This window comes from Heteronotia binoei, chromosome 18 (assembly GCF_032191835.1).
Source record: "Heteronotia binoei isolate CCM8104 ecotype False Entrance Well chromosome 18, APGP_CSIRO_Hbin_v1, whole genome shotgun sequence".
Lineage (NCBI taxonomy): Eukaryota > Metazoa > Chordata > Lepidosauria > Squamata > Gekkonidae > Heteronotia > Heteronotia binoei.
In genome coordinates this window covers 24,134,858-24,157,825 of record NC_083240.1, presented here as the reverse complement: position 1 = coordinate 24,157,825, position 22,968 = coordinate 24,134,858, and the positions used below count along the sequence as shown (strand labels likewise).

At 46.2% G+C, this 22,968-nt stretch overlaps 1 protein-coding gene across 2 annotated transcripts in view; it reads left to right on the top strand.

Moving 5' to 3' along the window:
• Window positions 1–22,968, top strand: part of MLXIPL (MLX interacting protein like) — a 58,643-nt gene that overhangs the window by 19,027 nt on the left and 16,648 nt on the right. The window contains exons 3-7 of one of the 2 annotated variants that reach the window (XM_060259273.1): window positions 1,367–1,443; window positions 3,564–3,653; window positions 3,922–3,966; window positions 4,111–4,309; window positions 4,802–4,882. In XM_060259273.1, the coding sequence (XP_060115256.1) occupies window positions 1,367–1,443; window positions 3,564–3,653; window positions 3,922–3,966; window positions 4,111–4,309; window positions 4,802–4,882 (492 nt within the window). The remainder of the gene's footprint in view (window positions 1–1,366; window positions 1,444–3,563; window positions 3,654–3,921; window positions 3,967–4,110; window positions 4,310–4,801; window positions 4,883–22,968) is intronic. The other variant, XM_060259274.1, reaches the window with a different exon arrangement.

Genomic DNA, 22,968 nt, shown 5'->3' with positions numbered 1-22,968 from the left:
GCAAATGAGTTCCTGCTGGGATTTTTCTACCAAAAAAGCCCTACCAGTAATCCAAATGTGAACCCCACATAGATTTATGCCAGGACACTAAAACAATTGTACGGGGTGCTGCTGTGTGTATTTATGACTTACTCTGTGTGTGCCACTTCCTAATACAGGACTCACAACAGCCAACGTATGGGCTACTGAAACGTCACAGATTATTAACCATTGCATCAATTGTCAGTAATATATAGCCCTAACCTGGATAGCCCAGGCAAGCCCAATCTCGTCAGATCAGAAGTTAAGCAGGGTCAACTTTGGCAAGTACTTAGATGATAGACCTCCTTGGAATACCAGCAGTCGGAAGGCAGGGGCAGGCTTTGTTTCAGCCCTCTCCCTGAATATCCTCCAGGCCCCCAGTAGGGATCAGTCACCAGAGGTTGCCATGAATTCGAGGTGCAAACTCACACATACTCGTACATGTGCACCCATGCTCAAATTAGAAAATACAAAAATACCCCCAAATGATCAGTAATATTATCAGCTATATTTTTTCAGTTATGCAAATAGGCATTCTTATTCCGCATCTTTGCAGAGCTTTCTCAGAATGTTGGTGTCACTTGGCTTTTTTATTATAAACGGTTGCTGACCCTTCCCCTAGAAGAATATTCAATTTAATTAAAGTATGTGCAAGAGACCTTTCCAGAAAATTGCCTGCTAAATCTTAAGCCATGGGATAATTTTTAAGGCAATTTCTAAAAATGACCTTTCCAAACTAATTACTCCTCCCACCCAAAGCCCTGAACCTATTGGATAAAAAAAGGAAACTGTGAATTCATCTCCTGGAAAGCATGGAAAATTCTAGCTTGTTTTTGTTGCATGGGGAAAATATAATAAAGAGTGGGATGCAGAAGTCACGGGGAAAGCAGAGAAAGGATTTATAGATGAGGACTGACTTGGGGGACTGACCTTCTGGAGAAAAAGGCTGATGGGGGGAAACGCAGGGTTAGCCTAAGCTTTGTGCGGGGGGGGGGGTTGCACCCTAGGTAGATTATGAAAAGAAAAGTTTGTTTTTATACCCCACTTTTCTCCACCCTAAGGAGTCTCGAAGCAGCTTCTTCTTCCTCTCCCCACAACCAGCACCTTGTGAGGTAGGTGGGGCTGGAAGACTGTGACTGGTCCAAGGTCACCCAGCATGTTTCATGTGGAAGAGTGAGAAATCAAAACCAGTTCTCTAGATTAGAGACCACTGCTCTTAACCACTACACCATGCTGGTTTTCATGCCCTCCCTCCCCACTCAACTGAGAGAAAACTGAGAAGTCTGGAACGAATATTTTACTTACTGGGCATTCAACATGAACCATGTTGGATTTTTGTTCACAGATGTGGAACGCCGGAAGAGCCCCGTGTGCGGATTTGTCACCCCTCTGGATGGCTCAGATGAGCACAGGAAACCAGAAGTGAGTACTTCAAACCAGTGTTCCTCTAAGCTAAGTCAGTGTGAGCTAGCTCACAGCTCTTTTAGCGTCTGGCTCACTCATTTTTGTCTTAGCTCAGGAAAAATGACCCCAGAGCACACTAATTTATGCAGTAGCTCACAACTTTAATGCCAGTAGCTCCCAAGTAGAAATTTTGTTCACAAGACTCCGCAGCTTAGAGGGAGCATTGCTGTAAACTCATTCACAGCCCTCATGAAACCCAGGAAGGAGACTTAGCAGCATGTCTATTTCCTTTCCTTGGCCTCTGGAAAGGAGGCTCATTTAGGGTTGCCAAGTCCAATTTAAGAAATATCTGGGGACTTCGGGGGGGGGGGGGAACCAGGAGACATTAGGGGTGGAGCCAAGATCAAGGCTGTGACAAGCATAATTGAACTCCAAAGGGAGTTCTGGCCATCACATTTAAAGGGACGGCACACCTTTTCAATGCCTTCCTTCCATAGGAAATAATGAAGGATAGGGGCACCTTCTTTTGGGGCTCATAGAATTGGACCCCATGGCCCAATTGTTTTGAAACTTGGGGGATATTTTGGGGAGAGAGATTAGATGCTGTACTGAAAATTTGGTGCCTCTACTTCAAAAAACAGCCCCCCCCCAGAGCCCCAGATACCCGCGGATCAATTCTCCATTATTTTCTATGAGAATAAATCTCCATAGGGAATAACAGACTTCCCAGCATACATTTCCGTCCCCTCCCCCCATTTTCTGACAACCCTGAAGTGGCGGGAGGGCCTCCAAACTGGGGGATCCCCTGCCCCCACCTGGGGATTGGCAACCCTAGGCTCATTGTCTTTGTTACAGAGCAGGTTCTGACTTCTACAGGCCACGAGACTTTCTGGGGTGGTTTCTGATCCTGACCCATGTTGAAAGCCACCAAGGGGCTTTTGTGCGCGTTCCTCTCCCATGTCTGCCACACTTATTTTGGTGGTGAAGTTATACTTTAATCTGAAATGTGTCCAAGCAGCAATCACCTCTGGCTTGGTGCTGGGGTGCCCAAACCACAACACAAGAAGGATTGTGGAAACCCCAGCCCATATTTCCCATATGGTCCATATTTCCATATCTCCCATAAGCCAGTGTTTTCAGATGAGAGGTGTCAGAAAATACACACCCATTCCAGAACTGCTATATGAAATGGTCCAGTCTAGCATGGACTGGTTCTTTCACACACAAAGAGACAGCTCTTGATTCTTGTTGGAATTGGGTGCACTGAAATGGGCATCTGATACTTTTTGCAAGAGCTGCTCTTGAAGCTGCTTCTGGAGTCCCACTTAGCAAGGTGCAGGTTGCACATTTTCTCTTGCATATCTGGAGTGAAAAGGGCTACACACTTAAAAAAAAAAATTAAAGCTAGGAACTTCTATATTATTGCAATGTATTGCTGCAGTGTTATATAGAACAATCCAGCTATTTCTGAGTTCTTTTTAAAGCCCTCTGGTGGGAAGGAGAGAAAAAGCAGCCACAGAGATGTGATGCAAGCCAAGTGTAGGGAACGTGTGGATTCTAGAACACGGATATCCAACAGCATTTCAACCTTCCTGTGGTTTTGGGCTCCGTCTCTTCTGATCTGCTCCAAATGTAGATGGGAGACTGACTCTGAACTGTTTTTTCTGTCCTTTCCCGCGAGTCTAAACTCTGCTGGATTTACATTCCAAAAGGTGCATGCAGAGAGCTGCCCAGCAATTAGGAGAGCACATCCTGCCTTTGCCTCCCCCCACACTATTAGCTAGTCATTAGCCTAAGGAAGGCCTCCCAGCACCTATTAGGCCTACTCTAGAAACTTTGTTAGTCAATAGATCCAGGTAGGCAGCCATGTTGGTCTGAAGCAATAGAACCAAGTTGGGAGTCCAGTAGCACCTTTAAGACCAACACAAACACAATTTTATTGATAGATCCAAGTGGGGAGCTGTCTTTTCAGGTCTTTTCCTTTGTGGGGTGGGAATGGTTTTTATTTAGCACCCTTTCTTGAGGAAAATCCCTTTGCCGCTAGAAAGCTTGCAATATGCGAGTCTGTATCAAGATACAGGAGACGGGGCTTGATCGTGTTTGGAATTCTTCCTAGCTGACTGTTCTTCCTTTGATAGGCCGTTGTGCTAGAGGGGAAATATTGGAAGCGACGGATCGAGGTGGTGATGAAGGAGTATCACAAGTGGCGCATCTACTACAAGAAGCGGGTCAGGTTTTGCCCTGATACCCTCCCACTCTCATCTTACCCCACTTCTGAGTTATGGCTCCCAAGAGGATCCCCGATTAGCCAGCCCCTGATCCCAGATTAGCCAAATGCCTACAGCGCTCATAAACATTCATTGCCTGGGAAAGCTATTTTTTTTAACTAGTTACATTTCTCCACCCCTGGTCTTTGCACACACCCCTCCCCTCCCCCCCCACCCCCCCGGTTTTCTCTCCACCAATGCAACCTTCCTATGGTGTTTCCTCTTGCAGCTCCGCAAATCCAGCCGAGATTGGGAGGCCCCCAGCCCAAAGCAGGTGAGTGGGGTTTGGAAGAAGCAGAAGGGGATGGCAGCTCTCAGGTTGGCAGGATCTGGCCTTGGTGGTGGTGGTGGGGGGGGTCCACCTCCCAAAGAAGGCAGGGATCCACCTAGGCCACACCTTGCCGTCTTTCCCATTCAGGATGACAGGACCTGGAAGCCGCTAGAAAACTGGTGTGACCAGCTCTTCTCCAACGTGGTCCCCATGCTGTTGAGAGACAAGGAGGAGGAGCCTGAAGGGAGGCAGCTCTTTGATCTGGACTGCTTTCTCTCGGACATCTCTGACACCCTCTTCACAATGACCCAGACCCCCTGTCCTCCTCAGCCGCTGGCGGAGGAAGGTAGGCCCTGACAGTCACCTGAGGCAGCTGCGGTTCATCCTGTAAGAGACCTGCCCCCATTCAGAACCAGGCTAGGAGCTCTGTTTAATTCGACTCTCTGTGGCAACCCAGATACCTCTGGGAAGCTGATGGGCGAGATGCATTCCCAACACCTCGCCCTCAAGGAGAAGAAGAAGACCGCAGATTTATACCCTGCTCTTCTCTCTGAATCAGAGTCTCAGAGCAGCTTACAATCTCCTTTATCTCCTTCCCCCACAACAGACACCCTGTGAGGTGGGTGGGGCTCAGAGAGCTCTCATAGAAACTGCCGTTTCAAGGACAACTCCTACAAGAGCTATGGCTAACCCAAGGCTATTCCAGCAGCTGTAAGTGGAGGAGTGGGGTTCTCCCAGATAAGAGTCTGTGCACTTAACCACTACACCAAACTGGATGCACTACACCAAAGAAGGATGCTGTGTGTACAAATATCTTGTTTCTTTTCCCTTTCTTCAGCCTATACTGGCAATGCTGACATGATCCAGCCATACCTGGCCCCACTGCAGCCAAATCTTGATGAGTTCATGGAGATATCTGGTAAGAATTGCTCTGGTCGGAGGCCATAGAAGGGAGAAATGAGTTGGTATGAAGAGAGGGGAGGCCAGATAAGCTGATTTGGTTAAAACATCAGATCTGGATTTAAATCTCTGCATGACTTGGAAGCTTGCTGAACAGAGAAATCGTACTTTCTCAGCCTCAACTATCTCACAGGGTTGTTGTGAGGACAACGTGGGGGGAGAGGAGCCATGGTAGCTAGTCTTCAGGTGTCTAAAAACAAAACCTACAGCTTTATACATATACAGGTTGAGCAAACCATAGCAAACAGCCTCACAGCAAGGACTGGTCAGACACTCCCCAATCTGAACTGCTTCCTAGGGATGCCAGCCTTCAGGTGGGGCCTGGGGATCCCCCAAAATTACAGCTCATTTCTACACCACAGAGATCCATTCCCCTGGAGAAAAATGGGTGCTTTGGAGGGTGGGGTCTGTGGCATTGTACCCCATTGAGGTCCCTGTTCTCCCTAGGCTCCATCCCCAAATTTGCAGGAGCTTCCCAACTTGGATCTGGCAACCCTGTTGCTTCCTCCATACAGAATGCTGCAGCCATCTTCCTGGGTTGTCAGAGTATCTTGCAGCCTGTTCTGCCCAGATCAGTCCTGGCAGGAGAAAGCAGGAAAAGCTGAAGGACAGAGCGTCTGAGCTTCTGCCTGCACTCTAGCCCTCCTGGCTGATTTCTTTCTCAAACAGAAGCCACAATTTTTTCCCAGCTGCTTTAAATGTTATGGGTCTCAGTCCAGGATTCCTAGACATGATGTGATCCACCCTGAGCCTGCTTGTGGGGAGGTCGGGATACAAGTCTAAATACATAAATATAATGTAGATGTGGAAAAGGCCAGGGATGTCTCACAGAGGACACCCTTGCAGAACTCCAGTTTATATGGCTCTTTGTGGTGGTGGAGGGAGCTGTGAAAATTAAGCTGGTTTCAGTTCATAATGTAGCAGTGCCCTCTAAAAGTGCAAATTAGAATCTTGCTGGATCAGACCTGGGTTCCATCTAGTCCAGCATCCTGTCTCACACAGTGTCCAGCCAGTTACTCTGGAGCTTAGAGACCAAGGGCTTCCCCTGATGTTGCCTTTTGGCACTGCTATTCAGATTTTTTATTGCTTCTGAATATAGAGATTCCCTTTAATCACTATGGCTAGTAGCCACAGACAGGGCTTTTTTTGAGCAGGAATGCACAGGAACACAGTTCCAGCTGGCTTAGTGTCAGGGGGTGTGGCACAATATGCAAATGAGTTCCTGCTGGGCTTTTTCTACAAAAAAAAGCCCTGGCCACAGATAAACCTTCCCATTTATACACAATAAAGCTATAATAAAGGAGCCGAACATTCTTCTCCAGGCCTATGGCAATTCTAGGCAAAGTGGGGTGGTCCACCCCCTTTGCTGTAGTTCCCCATAAATAGCTGGTATTACAGGAATGTGAAACTGAACTGTGGTGCTAGACAGAGAGGAAGGAAAACTCTGCTCAGGAAAGGGGAAATTTCAGGGGAGGGTTGGCTGGGGGCTAAGGAAAGGGCAAGCGGGGTGAGGAGGCCATGAAGTGGCTGACTCAGCCCCTCTCGCCTCTGATCTCTCGGCCAAACGTGACAATATTTGGCCCCTGGTCTATAGAACAGAAGAGGGAAGAAGCAGACTCCTGGCTTGTGTTGAATATCACTTCTTATGGACTACTGAGCCTTGAGCCTTCCCAGTCATAACTTGCAGCTAAGCTGGTGTAAGAGAAGCTAAAAGAAAATGGTTCCCTTATGGGTAAGGGCAGGATTCTGTTTGTAATCTACTCTGTAATGACTGAGTGCAGAAAAGGGAATGGCTGTTGTCAGGGCTCTAGTGGCATGACGAAAGAAGGAGTGTCTTGTGTATATACGTATGGAGCTGTCACCCAGCTGAAGAAATTTGAGCCAGTTAATCAGAGGAGTGTAAATGCATTTCAGGTTTTTACAGTTGCATGTGAGTGAAAACAGTGGTTTAAAGAAGTGTTCATTCTTTGATTTGAGATTATACCTGTTTATACTGCTACTGACACCATCTTAGAAGAGGTTTTTTTCTCTTTGTGAATGAGAATGAGGAATGCCTCGTTTCCAGAGATGCTTGCTGTGGCAAATGATTCTGTTCCCTGATTAACTGGTAGCAGCTTCTTAACAGAGCACCGTTTTTTAAAAAATCAATCCATTTGACTAGCTCTGGTTGCACAGCCCAGAAAGACGATGAACGGCGCAAGTTTCCCTTCAGAGGGAAGACAAACAAAGAGTGATTATTTGAGTTGTCAATGCATGTATTGGGTAGGATTGCCAGTTTTCTTCACCCTGAACAAAAATTTAAGAAGGGGAAATTTTTCCTAGCATAAATATGTGAAGCCATTATGGGGAAGGGAAATGTTACCTAACTTATGAGGGTCTGTAGCTTGGATGCAGCTAAAAGCTGTGGGAACAGGGCCAGTATAGAAAGCAGTGTTGGGTTTGCCTCATTCCCGTGCTTTCAGGCCTATATTCTCAAATACAGAAAAAGGCTGCCTCTAGGCATGTGCAGAGTACCCAAGTAACTACAACTAATTCCTATGTAGCTGAGGTTGAGGAGGCTGGCTTCTGTTAGGGCTGACCAAACGCTCTCTGGTTTTGTTTCTGTTTGTATTTGTTGATATTTTGTTGGCAGTTTCATTTCTCAACTTCTTGTGGTTTGTTTTGCGGGTTCCTTTTAGTTATCCATCCTATCTATGTACCGTATATATTTTTATGTGCAACGTGCATTATTAATTCATTTCATTTATATGTAGCAAATGATGCTGATTTTAATGGCGCTCAAATCATGTTGAAAAAGGCATGTGTTTTATTTTATTATTATCGCAGTTCTACCCCACCTCTCCCAAAGTCTCAAAGATCCTTTGGAAACTGCAAGTGGTCCATAACACAGCTGCCAGATTGCTGATAGGAGTGTCCTGGTCAGTGCATATAATACCTATCCTATGGAAGTTCCACTAGCTCCCAATTAGTTTCTGGCAGGGCTTTTTTTGTAGCAGGAACGCCTTTGCATATTAGGCCACACCCCCTGATGTAGCCGATCCTCCAAGAGCTTACAGAGCTCTAATGCAGGGCCTACTCTAAGCTCCAGGAGGATTGGCTTCATCAGGGGTATGTGGTCGTAATATGCAAAGGAGTTCCTGCTACAAAAAAGCCCTGCTTTCCGGTACCAATTCAAAGTGTTGGTACTTACCTTTAAAGCCCTAAATAGCCAGGGACCCTCAAACATTTAAAACTGCCTCTCCCACTATGATCCTCCCCATCTTCTCCAAGCTTAATCTCAGCATTTACTAAGATCCCTGGTCCGCAAACTGTCCCCTTGTGTCAACAAGGGCAAAGACCTTCTCAGTAGTGGCCCCTATCATGTGGAACCAGCAGCTCCCTGAAGAGATGCATGCCTTGCAGAATCCTCCCTAGGGTCCGCAGGGCATGCAAGGCTGCTCTTTTTCAAGCAGCCTTTGGGTGATTGTGATCCACCAGGCAGTAGGTATGCTTCAGCTGTGTCTTCACCATCCACGCATCCTATCCTGCTTGATAATGGATAGATTTTAATGGGGATGGATTTTTAATTTTATATTTTAAAGATTATTTTATTGTACCTTTGTAAGAGGAAATGCTTGGGAGAGCCTTGATTTCATCGACAGCTTGTACATTTATGAGTTGTCTTGTTGTCTTCCTTTATTGCTGTACTGGTCTTTGACCGTTATAAATATTGATTGATTGAAGTAATTTTTAAATTGGGTGTATTTTATATGCTGTTAGCTGTCCCATGTCCTGTTCGGGGGAGAGGGAGTGCGATATAAACTTGAAACCAGAGTTGCCAATCTGCAGGTGGGGCCTAAAGAGCTCCTGCCATTAAAATTGATCTCTAGACCACCGAGATCAGTTCCCCTGGAGAAAATGGCTGCTATGGAGGGTGGATTCAATGGCATAATGCCCTTCTGATGTCACTTTCCTCCCCAAATCATGTCCTTACCATGCTCCATCCCTCGACTCTCCAGGAATTTCCCAACCCAGAGTTGGCAACACTAGCTGAAAGAGCAGAGATCAGAATTTCAAAATTACCTCACAGTCTTAGGCATGCCTGCGTCCCTTTCAGGGAGATCTTTTCTCCTTCTGAGAAGCTTCAGCTTAGAGAGGCCAAGGCCCACATCCCCTCTCTTTTCCATCTGCTGTGTGTTGAGGGGAGGCTACAGAAATCCCCCCACCTCAGTTTTTCTTCTGGGTGTTTCTTTGGCCTTCTGGGAGTCTGCTGACAGGGCAGGGGAAGGAGGTCTGGAGGAGCAAGGCCAGCCCCTTGGAGGTGGCGGTAACTGCAAGGTGGTGGTGGAAAGGTCAGCACCTCTGTCCTCAGCGAAATTGCAGGCCATGCTGCCTGTTAGTCACGGGGCAGAGCCCCTGGCAAATGAGGAACCAACCCTGACAGTTCAGAGAGGAGAGGAACATCAGGCCTAAGGAGGAGGCCTGATGGCAGGAGCACGGCAGCCCAAAGGGATGGTGACTGAATACTGCTGGTCCACCACAGCAGGTAGGAGACGGGGGCGTTCCTAGTCTGCAGGGGCAAGATACATCTCCTTGTTTGGCCCCCTGCTTGGACATCCTTTTCTCTAAGTCTGGATGTGTGATGGGGGCTGGTGGCAGAGGGCTAGGGTTGCCAGGTCCAATTCAAGAAATATCTAGGGACTTTTGGAGTGGAGCCAGGAGACTTTGGGGGTGGAGCCAGGAGCAAGGTTGTGACAAGCATAATTGAACTCCAAAAGGAGTTCTGACCATCGCATTTAAAGGGACTGCACACCTTTTAAATGCCTTCACTGGAAATAATGGAGGATAGGAGCACATTCTTTTGGGGCTCGTATAGTTGGACCCCGTGGTCCAATCTTTTTGAAACATGGAAGGTGTTTTGAGGAAAGGCACTGGATGCTATGCTGCGAATTTGGTACCTCTACCTCAAAAAACAGGCACCCCCAGATACCTGCAAATCAATTCTCCATTATTCCCTGTGGAAATCGGACTCCATAGGGAATAATGGACTATCCAGCAGACATTTCCCTCCCCCCCCCTCTTGCTTTCTAATGACCCTGAAGTGGGGGGAGGGCCTCCAAACTGGGGGATCCCCTGCCCCCACCAGGGGATTGGCAACCCTACAGAGGGCAGTGTTCTCAGGATGGCACTCACAGTTCTCTGTGGCTCACTACAACCCTGTAAGGTAGGCTAAGTTAAGAGTCAGAGAGGTCACCCTGTGCACTTTATGGCAGAGTGGGGCTTTGAACCCGGGATTTCTTGTGTCTAGTCCAATGACAACACAAACCACTAGCTACAGCTGTATGCAGTTTAACTCAACTGTTTCTTGGCAATAAGGGTTACAGGGGGTTGATTCAAGGGTAGCACCTGAAGCTATGTTATACTTGGTCCATCATGGTTGATATTGTCTGCTCAGACTTAGCAGTGGCCCTCCAGGGTCTTAGGTGCTTTTAGTCTTTCACATCACCTCATACCTGATTCTTTTAACTGGAGATGCTTGCTGGGCACTGAGCCTGGCATCTTCTGCATGCTAAAAAGATGCTCTGGCACTGAGTTGCAACCCCTCTGAATGAAGAGAGCCAGTTGCTGCTCCAACTGCTACATTTTGCACTAGAAAGTTTCATATGTTTTTTGTAAACTTGTTTCACACAGGCTCTGTTGATGTGGCTTTCTTCACCGAAGAGTAGACAGGGATTGAAGATCTGCAAGAGAGCCTGGGATGTATAGAATCCTTATGGAACAGTATTTCCCATGGTCCCCTGCAGTCATTGACCGTTCAAATAGGCATAGACTTTGAACTCTGCAGTGTAGCAATTGCGTGCTCTATCACAGCCTCCATTCGCTATCTGCAAAATGCAAATAGGACAACAATATGGACTGTTTATACACTGTGCCATCCATGTGCCTAATTTTTTATAGCATATACATAACACAGATGACTGTCTGCCTCCAAAGAACTTCCAGTTTAGTGTCTAATAATGTGAGAAATAGAAAGGGCTGGGAGAGACCAGGTTGTAACCAAGAGAGTAAGCACAGTTACCCAAACACCAAATTTGCACCTGCTTCTTAAAAGTCTCTTCTACTCATGTCTCATTGTTGATTTGGACTGGTAAAACCAGAGAAACTGTTTAAATATTGAGTTTCTGAAAGGATTGTAGAGGTGAATGCATTTCTCCGCATCTGTTGCCTTATTTCTCTAGAACAGAGTGGCCAAAAGAGCAATGGCTGGCCATCTGGAACTCCACCATATATAAAACAAAAGCAATGAATGTACAACTTCAAGCCATTAAAGTTCTCACACGTTGGTATAAGACCCCGGTACAGTTATCACACTCCTGCTCAATTTCTCCCCTTTGTTTTAAGAACTGCGGTCAGAGAGGCACATTTTTTCACTCCTGGTGGCTATGCCCCATCATAAATAATTTCTGGAGACTAATCTACCAAGAAGTACATGACCTCACCTCATTTTCTCCCCCATTCACGCCGGAATATGCTCTCCTGAATCATACAGGCACTTCGCGTATTCCTACACAAACAGAGGATTTAATTTCACATATGTTTGTGGCGGCCAAATTTGCAATCGCCTCGGTTTGGAAACAGCAAAATCCTCCATCAAGGCAGGCATGGTGGCTAAAGCTGTGGGACTACTTTGTCTTAGATAAACTCACTCATGATTTAGATCCTCGTAACACCTCCCAATCTGCTTCTCTGGACTTTGTGTGTAAATGGCGTCCCTTTATTGACAAGGTCTCAAAGGACAGCAAAAATCCTAATGACCCATATCATGCTATACTGATGTCATGTCAACTGTTGTTGTAACCTGTATTTTAATAACTAACTTTGTTTATATCCATCTTCCCGCTGTATATGGGTACATACTACACATCTGCCGATGCATTTTCATACTTGTATCTTGAACTTTATATTAATAAAGCTTTTTATTATTTAAAAAAAAAAAAAACAGAGTGGCCAAACTGTAGCTCTTTCACACGTATTGTGTGGCTCTCAAAGCTTCCACCACCGTCAGCCAGCAGGTTGGAGAATACATTTAAAGTTAAAGTTGCTTTCTTTTCACCTCTCCCTCCCCCTCTCTCTCCCCCTCCCTTGCAGCTCTCAAACATTTGACATTCATTCTATGTGGCTCTTTTGTTAAGCAAGTTTGGCCACCCCTGCTCTATGACAACATGTCTTTATTCTGGTGTAACTAGAGGAATGTATAAAATTAATTCTGGAATTGGAGCAGGTTTTCCCCTCTTCCCCCAATTACCAGTGAACACAGATGCATTGCTAACACATTGTAAAAAAAGCAAGTTTGATGCAGCCATGTATACGATTTTTTCTCCATTGAATTTTGAAAATTTTGAAATTCGCGAAAATAATTTTGACATGCCTCCCTACATCATTGCAGATAATTGCTGTTTTGTTGTGTTTCATTATTTTGGGCAACAGGAAGGGGCAGGTGCACATGGATGGTGACCGTGCACCATCTCACATTCTATTTCTGAATTTTGTGCACCTGAAGGTTCCTAATGCAACAGTTCCACTTCTGAAACAAGACTGGATAATTTTAGAACTCCCCAGGATTTGGGGAGAAGTTCAGATCAGGAGTGTTTCAGAAGCATCCCTAACGTTTATGGTTGCACAAGAACCAGTGTTGCACAGTGGTTAGAATTAAACTAAAATCTGATTGGCTTGGGTTCAAATCCTTACTCAGTCCTGAAGCTTGCTGGGCCAGTTGATCTCATTTGCACAACCTCATTGGGAAGATAATGGAGGCAATATGCCCACACAGCTTACCCTAAGCTCTTTGAAGGAAATTTGGGTGTCAAAACGATTTTATTGATAACATATGGTAACAATATCCATTTAAATCCTCTCTTTCTCTATCCCATATGTTATTTTCTAATCCCCCCTCCCTCCATTACTTGACTCCTGCTGAAGTTATATACTTAAAATTAACTATTAAGGGTACCCTTAACTGTAAAAACTTAAAACCATATTCTACCTTTTTCTAATACTTAATCATTATTAGAAAATTGTCCAATGTCTTTTTACATTCCATTCTTTTTCTACATAACATCTAAACTTCTTCCACTCCTTTCTATACACTTCCAAATCATAGTCTCTTAAGATTCTTGTTAGTTTGTCCATCTCACTCCATGATAAAACTTTAACAATCCAATCCCATTTTTTTGGTATTTTTCCCTGCTTCCATAACTGCGCATATAGTGTTCTAGCCGCTGAAAGCAAGTACCAAATCAAAGTTCTGTCGTCTTTTGGAAATTTTTCCATTTGTAATCCCAACAGAAAAGTCTCCGCTACTTTCTTCAACTCATATCCCAAGATCTTAGATATTTCTTGTTGTATCATATGCCAAAACTTTTTCGCCCTTTCACACGTCCATCACATATGATAGAAAGAACCTTCGTGCTTTTTACATTTCCAACATCTATCCGACATCTTTTTGCTCATCTTTGCCAATTTTTTAGGAGTCATATACCACTTGTACATCATCTCTTTGAAGGAAATTTGGGATGGAAGTGCACTAGATAGATCAAGCCTAACTTCCATGTTTTGGTGCCAAATGCATCTTAGGCTGATTCTGTGCAGTGAGCATTCTCCATGTGGCTGCTGTAAATGCAGAGGCATGTGTGTCAGGGACGGCATTTCCCCACGTGGGACCTTTCTGCACTCTTTCCTCCACATCCCTTCCTAGCTGTTCCTTCCACATATGCGCCCCAACAGGGTGGGGTTCTCAGAATGTGGTCATCAAGGCTGCTGTGGCACCTTACTTGACCTTCTTGCAGTTTGCTCTTCTTGCACATGCGCTTTAGAGCTACAGATGCTATCGCAGTCTCAAACGGATGAGTGGCAATAGATTGTTCTAGTGCAGCAATACAGTGCCTCGGGATGATGTGCCACCTGTGGCTCCCAAATGTGGCACCTGACCCGTGTTTCAAGAACGTGTGCAAGGTCAGGACCCAGTGGGGGTTGTGGTTAGTAGCTGCCCCCAGAGGAATGGGTAGGGTTGCCAACTTTGGCTTTGAGACATGCCTGGGTTTGGGAAGGATGGGATTTGGGAACTCCAAAGAGCAGAGGGAACTCCATAGAGATGTGATGCCTCAGAGCCCACCCTTTGAAGCTGCTGTTTCCTCCAGGGGAACTGATCTCTGTAGTATGGAGACCAGTTGTCATTCTGGGGGAGACCCCACTAGGAATGGACAGTGCCTTTTTTGTACCAGGAACTCCTTTGCATATTAGGCTATAACCCCCCCTGATGTAACCAGTCCTCCAAGAGCTTACAGTAGCCGCCCTGAGACACTTCGGTGCGAAGGGCGGGGTATAAATCCCAATATAAATAAATAAATAAATAAATAAAATAGGCCCTGTACTAAGAGCCCTGTAAGTTCCTGGAGGATTGGCTATATAAGAGGGGTGTGGCCTAATATGCAAAGGAGTCCCTGCTACAAAAAAAGCCCTGGGAACGGTTAAGCTGAAGGGTCCCTGAGGAGCAGGCCTCATGCCTGGGATGGAAGGAAACGTTGCTCTTTTATTGATGGCAATTGCAAATGTGACTCTTCATGAGCTGAAAGAAGAAGAAGAGGAAGAGGATTATATTGGATTTATATCCCGCCCTCCACTCCAAATCTCAGAGTCTCAGAGAGGCTCACAATCTCCTTTATCTTCCTCCCCCACAACAGACACCCTGGGAGGTGGGTGGGGCTGAGAGGGCTCTCACAGCAGCTGCCCTTTCAAGGACAACCTCTGCCAGAGCTATAGCTGACCCAAGGCCATTCCAGCAGGTGCAAGTGGAGGAGGGGGGACCACTGTTCTATTGCTGTATCAAAAGCTCTGTGATGCCCTAGCAGGGAGAAAGGCTGAGAAAATGGCACCTAGGAGGGGCTGAGAGCAGAAAGATGGAGCCAGCAGAGAACGTTTGAAGAGAGGGAAATGCACACTATTCTTAACACGCAGTGTGCGAATGCACTGGGATAGAATCTCCCCCCCCCCCCCCGAAAGATTGTAGTAAAGCAGGTTTGGGAAAGATGGATGGGGGGCAGGAGGGCTGGAAACGGGGCGATGACAGACAGCACAACATCATGTTGAAGCTCCAAAAAGAAAGTGTTCTGGTTCGGGAGCCAAGGCAGAGGAAAAGCTCTGTGTGGAAGCGGTCTCAGTAGGGTTGCCAAGTCCACTTCAAGAAATATCTGGGGACTTTGGGGGTGGAGCCAGGAGACATTGGGGATAGAGCCAGGAACAAGGGTGTGACAAGCATAATCGAACTCTAAGGGAGTTCTGGCCATCACATTTAAAGGGACAGCACACCTTTTTAAATGTCTTCCTTCCATAGGAAATAATGAAGGATAGGGGCACCTTCTTTTGGGGCTCATAGAATTGGACTCCCTGGTCCAATCGTTTTGAAACTTGGGGGGGTACTTTGGGGAGAGGCACTAGAAAGGAAATACCAAATGGTATCATAACCCCAAATTACTATAAACACTCAAAAAAAGTCACAAAATTTTTTTAATGGTAATATCCAAACAATACTAAATATAGACAATAGAAGTATTAAGACGCTCAGTGAGTGTACACAAGTATGCAATGAAAGATATTCAACAAGACATTGGCCCTCCAGGGGTCACAAAGACTTTTCAAGTCCACTGTGTTGATTCAAAAGGCTGAAATAATGTCCAATGGTCCTAAAGGATCCAGAAGAGCTAATCCCAACTACAAGCAGTCGACTATTTACATGGCTTGTTTCATGGAAACCTTCCTCATGGAATAGCAATATCACAATTCCGTATGAATACAAGTAGGCAAAGATTTACAAATGACATGAGCTCCAGAGTGTCACTAAAAAAATTTTTGGTAATATATATAGTAATTTGGGGTTATGATACCATTTGATATTTCCTTGCATGCTCTAGGCTTCTCCCCTGTTTTTTGTTGACCGCTGGGAGCATGGCAGCCCTAGCAAAGAATTACCAGGTAATCAGATAACCCACCTTGTAGGGCAATTGTGGGGTTCAGTAGTAAAAAAGAGAGAGCATTTTGCACCCTAAAGTTTTGATGGAATAACGGGATGCCACTGATGCTGTGTATTTCTATGGAGAGAGTTTGCTGAAAGACGTGAGGGGACACGTTATCTAAGATTTTGGTGTGTATGGGGTAGGGCTGGCAATATTAGATAGGGCAATTCCTCAAGATTTGAGGGTGGAGGAAGGGAGGGGGCTCAGCAGGGATGGGAAACCACAGAGTCTCTGCCCCCAACCTGCTACCATTTTCTCCAGGGAAACTAATTTCTAGTCCGGAGTTCAGTTGTAATACTGGAATATCTCCCGGCCCAGCCTGGAGGCTAGCAGCCCCAGGAGGGGGCAGTTCTGTGGCACAGAGAAGGGAGCAGGTTGTGTGTTGTGTGCGTGTGTAAAGGAGCTGTGGCAGCAGATTTGAGTAAGTGGTGTGAGGGGGAGGGGGCAAGGATGGGGCAATGTTGCGGGGGAGGGTGCCGTGTGTTTGGTGGGAAGCCGAAAGGGGGAAGTGGTCCGGCTTTGTGTGGAGAAGGGCGTAGTGTGTTGTGAAGTTGTCAGGGGGGGGGGGAATGATGAGGGATTCAGGGTATTTCTGTGGGCCTGGAGGTGGGGTAGGAAATTAGGATGTGTATTTGGCATATTGCATAATGGGGTGTGTGAGTGAGCGCAAATAAAGGCTGCAGAGAAGGAGGCAGTATTATGTAAGCGTGGACAGGAAGGGTCTTTTCCAAGTGGCCCCTGTGATGAACAAGTTAGTCTAATAATTCCAGAGGGGTATCTATATCCCATGTGTTGCAGCAAAATTACAAAGGAATCCAGCAATATTTTACAGGCTAACAAAACTTATTCCAGCATAAGCTTTAGTGAGTCAGAATGCACTTCATCAGGTGCATTCAAGTGTGTGTGCATGATTTGTAATTAGAGTTACAGGCAGTGCTCCATGGCTACCCTGAAACATGCTTGCTAGCTTTTCAGTGAACTGTCATATCCGTGCCTTAATTTTCCTTGGAGCCATTCTCTGTCATTATAATCTATGGAAGGCCCAGTAGATCCTTTTCAATAACTTTGTCGAAGCTACTAGCTGATCAGAAATGTTCAGGAGTTGCACCTACCTGCATGAACCAATCCTTCATTTGTAGGCCTCCAAACAACTGTCTTCTGTTACTGCTTCTGTAGCTGGTCGCTTGGAGGCAATCTTTATTCGCCACAGGCGATGGGCAAGCCTGCTCTGAAGGAACATGTTACAGGTGGAAGGCCAGACAGAAGCTGTTCTGAAGGATCAAGAGAGAAATAAATATGAGATTGTTGTTGTGTGCAAAGTGCCATCAAGTTGCAGACTTAGGATGACCCCATGGGGTTTTCAAGGCAAAAACTTCAGAGGTGGTTGGCCATTGCCTGTCTCTGCATTGAGGCCCTGGACATCCTGGATGGCCTCCCATCCAAGCAGTAATCAGGGCCCAACCCTGCTTAAGCTTCTGAGATAAGACAAGTTAGGGCTAGCCTGGGCCATCCCGTTCAGGGCAATATTGTGGTTACTGTAGAACAAACAACTGGGGAACGAGGCATTTTTGGATGGAACCGTGCCTCCTAAAGTGGACTCTGCATCCATATCACAAAATGGTTTTAAGTTAAAAAGAGGTTTCAGCCTTCATCTAATCTAGAGGTAGCCAAACTTGCTTAATATAAGAGCCACATAGAATAAATATCAGATGTTTGAGAGTCGCAAGACATGAACTTCACATTTTTGAAGGAAGGAAGGAAAGCAAATAGATGGGAAGGGAGGCAGAGGTGAAAAGAAAGCAACTTTAAATGCATTCTCCAAGCCACTGGTTGGCTTGGCAAAGTGATTTAAAGAGACAAATGCCTTCTCCAAGCTAGCAGAAGGGGTGGCGGGGGCTTCAAGAGCCACACAATATGCGTGAAAGAGCCACATGCAGCTCCCGAGTTACAGTTTGACCACCCCAATCTAATCTATCTTGTAGGGTTGTTATGAAGACAAACTGAAGGGGTCAGGGAATATCCCTTGGGTTGCCTTCAGCTCCTTGGAAGAAAGTCTGCAAAGTAAGGAGGTAGTTGATGGATCTGTATGTTGAATTGCAAAATACGTTTTAGACCCAGTGAAACAGGCTGTGGGGTGGGCAAATGAACTGTTTTCACAGAAGGCATTACAAATGTAGACATTTGGGGGAGGAGGGGCCTTCGTTCATCCTCCTCTAGAGATGCAGGCCGTGCGTATCATTGGAGAAGAGGCATTCCCATTCTCACAGCAGGGAATGCCTCTTCTCAGACAGCAGCATTATCAAAAAGGAATGGAAAATGTGCTCTCTCTCTCTTCCTGGAAAACCGTTCTTTTATTCATACAAACGCATGTCGCTTCGATTGTTTACTTGCCAGCGGTGAGCTTTAAGGGGATTAAAAGGGATCTGTCTGAATGTCAACAAAAATGAGTAAAGAGATGGCACAAGCTTTGGATGGGTGGCGGTGGGGGGGGGGGAGCTTCAGAGAGGTTGCGGTTTATGAAATTTCCACTCGAGACTGAGGAAGCAAGCAGGCTAATAATGAATGTGCCCTTCCGAGCCCTAAAAATGCCAAGGCAGCGGTTTGTGCTGTCTGATCCTGCGGAAGCAAGTGGGTTGTGCTGGAGGGACAGGAAGGGAGAGAGCGCCACGGCTGGGTCACGGGGCTCATCTTCGGGAAGGCCATGGGATGTGGTTAGCCACAGGCTGCACGCAAGGTGAGGGGGGGGGCAGCAAAAAGAAAGAAAGCACATGCTGGGGAGAGGGGAGGTTGCTGCTAGGAGAGGAGGATATCTGGCTGATTCCTAGGCCTAGCAGCCTCAATAGGGTCGCCCAGGGTTAGGAAATTCCCGGAGATATGTGGGCGGATCTAGGAAGGGTGGGGTTTGGGGAGGGGAAGGACCTCAGCGGGTTATAATCACCTAGCGCAGGGATGGCCGAACATGTTAATGTAAGAGCCACATTGAATAAATGTCAGATGTTTGAGAGCCACCAGGAAGGAAGGGATGCAGGCAGGCAAATAGATGCGGGAGGGAGAGGTGGTAAGAAAGCAACTTTACGTTCAGATGCATTCTCCAAGCGGCCAACTGGCTTAGTTTGAAGAAGTGATTTAAAGAGACAAATGCCTTCTCCAAACTGGCTGATGGGGTGGTGGGGGCTTTGAGAGCCACACAATATGTTTGAAAGAGCCACTTGTGGCTCCTGAGCCACAGTTTGGCCACCCCTGACCTAGAGTCTGCCCTTCAAAGCAGTAGTTTCCCCCAAGGAAGCTGATCTTTGAAGCCTAGAGATCAGTTGTGATTTTGGGAGATCTCCAGATCCCACCTGGAGGCTGGCAACCCTAATTCAGCTACGTTAGTTTCTAGAAGGGAAATGAGTGGGAGTGGCTTAAGAATCACACTCTCTAACTACAGGTGCATGAAAAAGTAGTTGAGACAATGAGAGAAGGCACTTGGCACATGTTCAGAGGTACTGTGTCATCTCTGCTTTGTGTGTGTTGGGTGAACAATGGACTCACTGGTGCATCTGTTGCACACTGAATTGCCAATTGCCAGGTTTGCCAAAAAGCTGAAAGCCACAATCAATCCTGGCTTTCTTGTGACTCAATTTTTCTTATGCCTAGTCTTGGAGAACCAGCGTGGTATGGTGGTTAGAGTGCCAGACTAGGACGTGGGAGAGCTGGATTCAAATTCCTATTCTGTCTTGGAAGCTCACTGGGTGACCTTGGGGCCTGGCATATTCTCTTAATCTAACCGATCTCACAGGGTTGTTGTGATAGGGTGCAGTAAAGGAGAATTATGTGGTAACCCACTTTGGGTCCTCATTAGGGAGAAAAAGCAGGGTATAAATAAACAAACTTGATCTGTGTTTGAAGATGCACTTAAAAGGTCTTAGGCATATTCATAAAATGTGAAGAAGGTCTGAAGGCCAAACAAGAAGCTGGTTAGCTAGGGATGGGCACAAACTGGCTCACGAACGAAAGTTCTTTACAGATTTTGGCCAGTTTGTGGTTCACAAACGTCAGTTCTTGGCAGGTCAACCGGCATGAACTTTTCACAAACTTTCAAGCAGTTTGTAGAGGTTCGTGCCAGTTCCTCAAATGAAATGTGATTCTGTACTTCACATCAGTCCTACAGAGCTGACATTACCACAATGGCACTGGGTTCTGCTGGGCATTCGTACATCACAGTGATTCTTCTGGGCTTTGCACCCCGTCCCTTGCTTGGAGAGTGATTCTGTGCTTGACATCAGTCCAGTTGACCTGGCATTGCCATATTAGCACTGGATTCTGCTGGGCACTGTTTGATTGCACTGGTTCCACTGGGCTTGCAAATATGCCCCCCACACCTTAAGTTTCTACTGCAGAGATTCTGTGGCTTGACCTTAGTCCTACTAGGTTTGCACTGAAAATGGCACTGGTTCTGCTGGGCAAAGTGTACTGGTTCTGCTGGGCTTGCAAAAATGCCCCCACCTCACTTCAATTTCAGCCACAGAGATTATCTGGGATTTTGATTCTGTTCTGCTAAGCATTTATTGCCCCCCTTTTTTTTGCTTCCCCCCCCTCTTCTTAGGGGGGCTGTAACTCAGATCTTGTAAATCTAATCCTCACCAAACTTGGAGAGCAGATAGAGGAGAGTCAGCTGGAGATCCCCTGTGAGTTTAATGTCTCTAGCATGTGAGGGGTGGGGGAGATTCTACCGCATCATAAACTGAACCAGTTTGTTTAGCCTTTAAAAGTTTGTGATGGTTTGCCCTGACCTGGATAGCCCAGGCAAGCCTGATCTCATCAGATCTCAAAAGCTAAGCAGGGTTGACTCTCACAGGTTCCTGGATGGGAGACCTCCTTGGAATACCAGCAGTCAGGGGGGGCAGGGCAGGCTTTATTCAGCCACCTCTCTGAATATCCTCCAGGGCCCAGTTGGGGTCAGTCACCAGAAGTCGTCATGACTTCGAAGCGCAGACACACACACATACAAAACAAAAATACACAAGCACAAATTTGTGATAGTTCATAGTTCGCGAACCAGGCATGCCATGAACTATTTTCCCAGTTTGTGCCCATCACTATAATAGCTAAGCTGAGCTATACTGCACATGCTCAGGAACATTCTTGCACTTTTCAATTCCTGAAAATTTGAACCCTAGCAGCTCTCCAATGGACAGAGCTTCCAGATCTTCCAGTGTGAGCCCCAGTACCTCTCCTCAGACCATTAAACTCTCTTCCAAGCCCTGATTAGTCTGTGACCAGCTTGAAGAAGCTACATTGAAATGCAGGAAGAGTATGTTGTAAATTTTGGGTGGGCTGATCCAGAATGTGGAAATGCTCCCCCCCGCATCCAGAGCACCCCACCCTGCTGTGGTCAGGGCCCCACAATGTTGACAGCAAGTCTTTTTGTGTACCTACGCCCAATCGCAGAGTAAAGTGGTTGTGCAATTGCAGGGGGAAAGGAGGCAACATTTAATTTTCTTGTAGGGCAGCAAAAAAAAAAAAAACCAAAAAAACCACCCTTGATCCAGGCCTACTTCCTCATTTTCTGCCAGATTGTCATATCATGTCTAAAGTAAAAACATAAGAGAAGCCATGTTGGATCAGGCCAATGGCCCATCCAGTCCAACACTCTGTGTCACACAGTGGCCAAAAAACCCCAAAACTAAACCCCAACAACAACCAGGTGCCATCAGGAGGTCCACCAGTGGGGCCAGGACACTAGAAGTCCTCTCACTGTGCCCCCCACAAGCACCAAGAATACAGAGCATCACTGCCCCAGACAGAGAGTTCCAACAATATACTGTGGCTAATAGCCACTGATGGACCTCTGCTCCATATGTTTATCCAATCCCCTCTTGAAGCTGTCTATGCTTGTAGCCACCGCCACCTCCTGTGGCAGTGAATTCCATGTGTTAATCACCCTTTGGGTGAAGAAGTACTTCCTTTTATCCATTCTAACCCTACTGCTCAGCAATTTCATTGAGTGCCCACGAGTTCTTGTATTGTGAGAAAGGGAGAAAAGTACTTCTTTCTCCACCTTCTCTATCCTGTGCATAATCTTGAAAACTTCTATCATGTCACCCCCCTCAGTCGACGTTTCACTGAAAATGAAAAACCTGATTTCTGGCTGCATCCAGTGCTCACAAAACAGAAGGCCCAGCCAGGATTCTTTTCAGGGTTTAAAACTGCCTGAGAGGAGCAATAGAAGATCTGGTAGTAAAAAGGATGAGCACTGGATGCAGGGGACCTGAAGCTGAAACCCTTGCCCAGCTTTCGAGCAAAGCTCTCAGTCACCTTGCAGATGTCGCTGCCTCTCAGCTTTGATTTAATGTGACTCACAAGTAGCTGGGAGGCTAAAATGAGGCAGTATTCTCTGACGACATGTCCACAGCTTTTGAGAAAGGTCGAGCTGTGCATTTTGCAGTGACAACCATGGGCAATCCAAGCAATTCTGGGTTTTTTAAAAGGAAGGTTTAGAACTGCACGATGGTACATGATTCCTCCCCCCCCTCCCTCTGCTCCTCTGAGCTACAGGTCTTGGGTAGTATCGATCTATCTCAGCTAAGAATAAAAGGAAGCAAGGAATAATTCAAGCCAGAGAGGACAGGCTATACTGTGTTAGAAAAGGTGTCTTTTCATGAGCTGCCAGAACAAGGAATTGCTTTTTAAAAAAAAGTGTATTTGCTGGCCTGGATTCCATTTAAATTTTAGTAACGAAAATGTCTGAGAGAGGCTCATTTTGAGGCACAAGTGGCTTGATCCGTTTCTCGCCAGCCTCATTATACATGGGCATTCAAAGAAAACATGCTTCACAGTTTCTACAATCCCTAAGCCACAACCGCAATATGTACCTGGAAACGATGTACCTAATATATGGCCTTCAGAGATTGCACATTTAATCTTGCTAGCATAATTGCTTTCCTATATCTTATTTTTTTTTATTTATTTATCTATGACTTATATCCCGCCCTTCCCACAAGTGGCTCAGGGC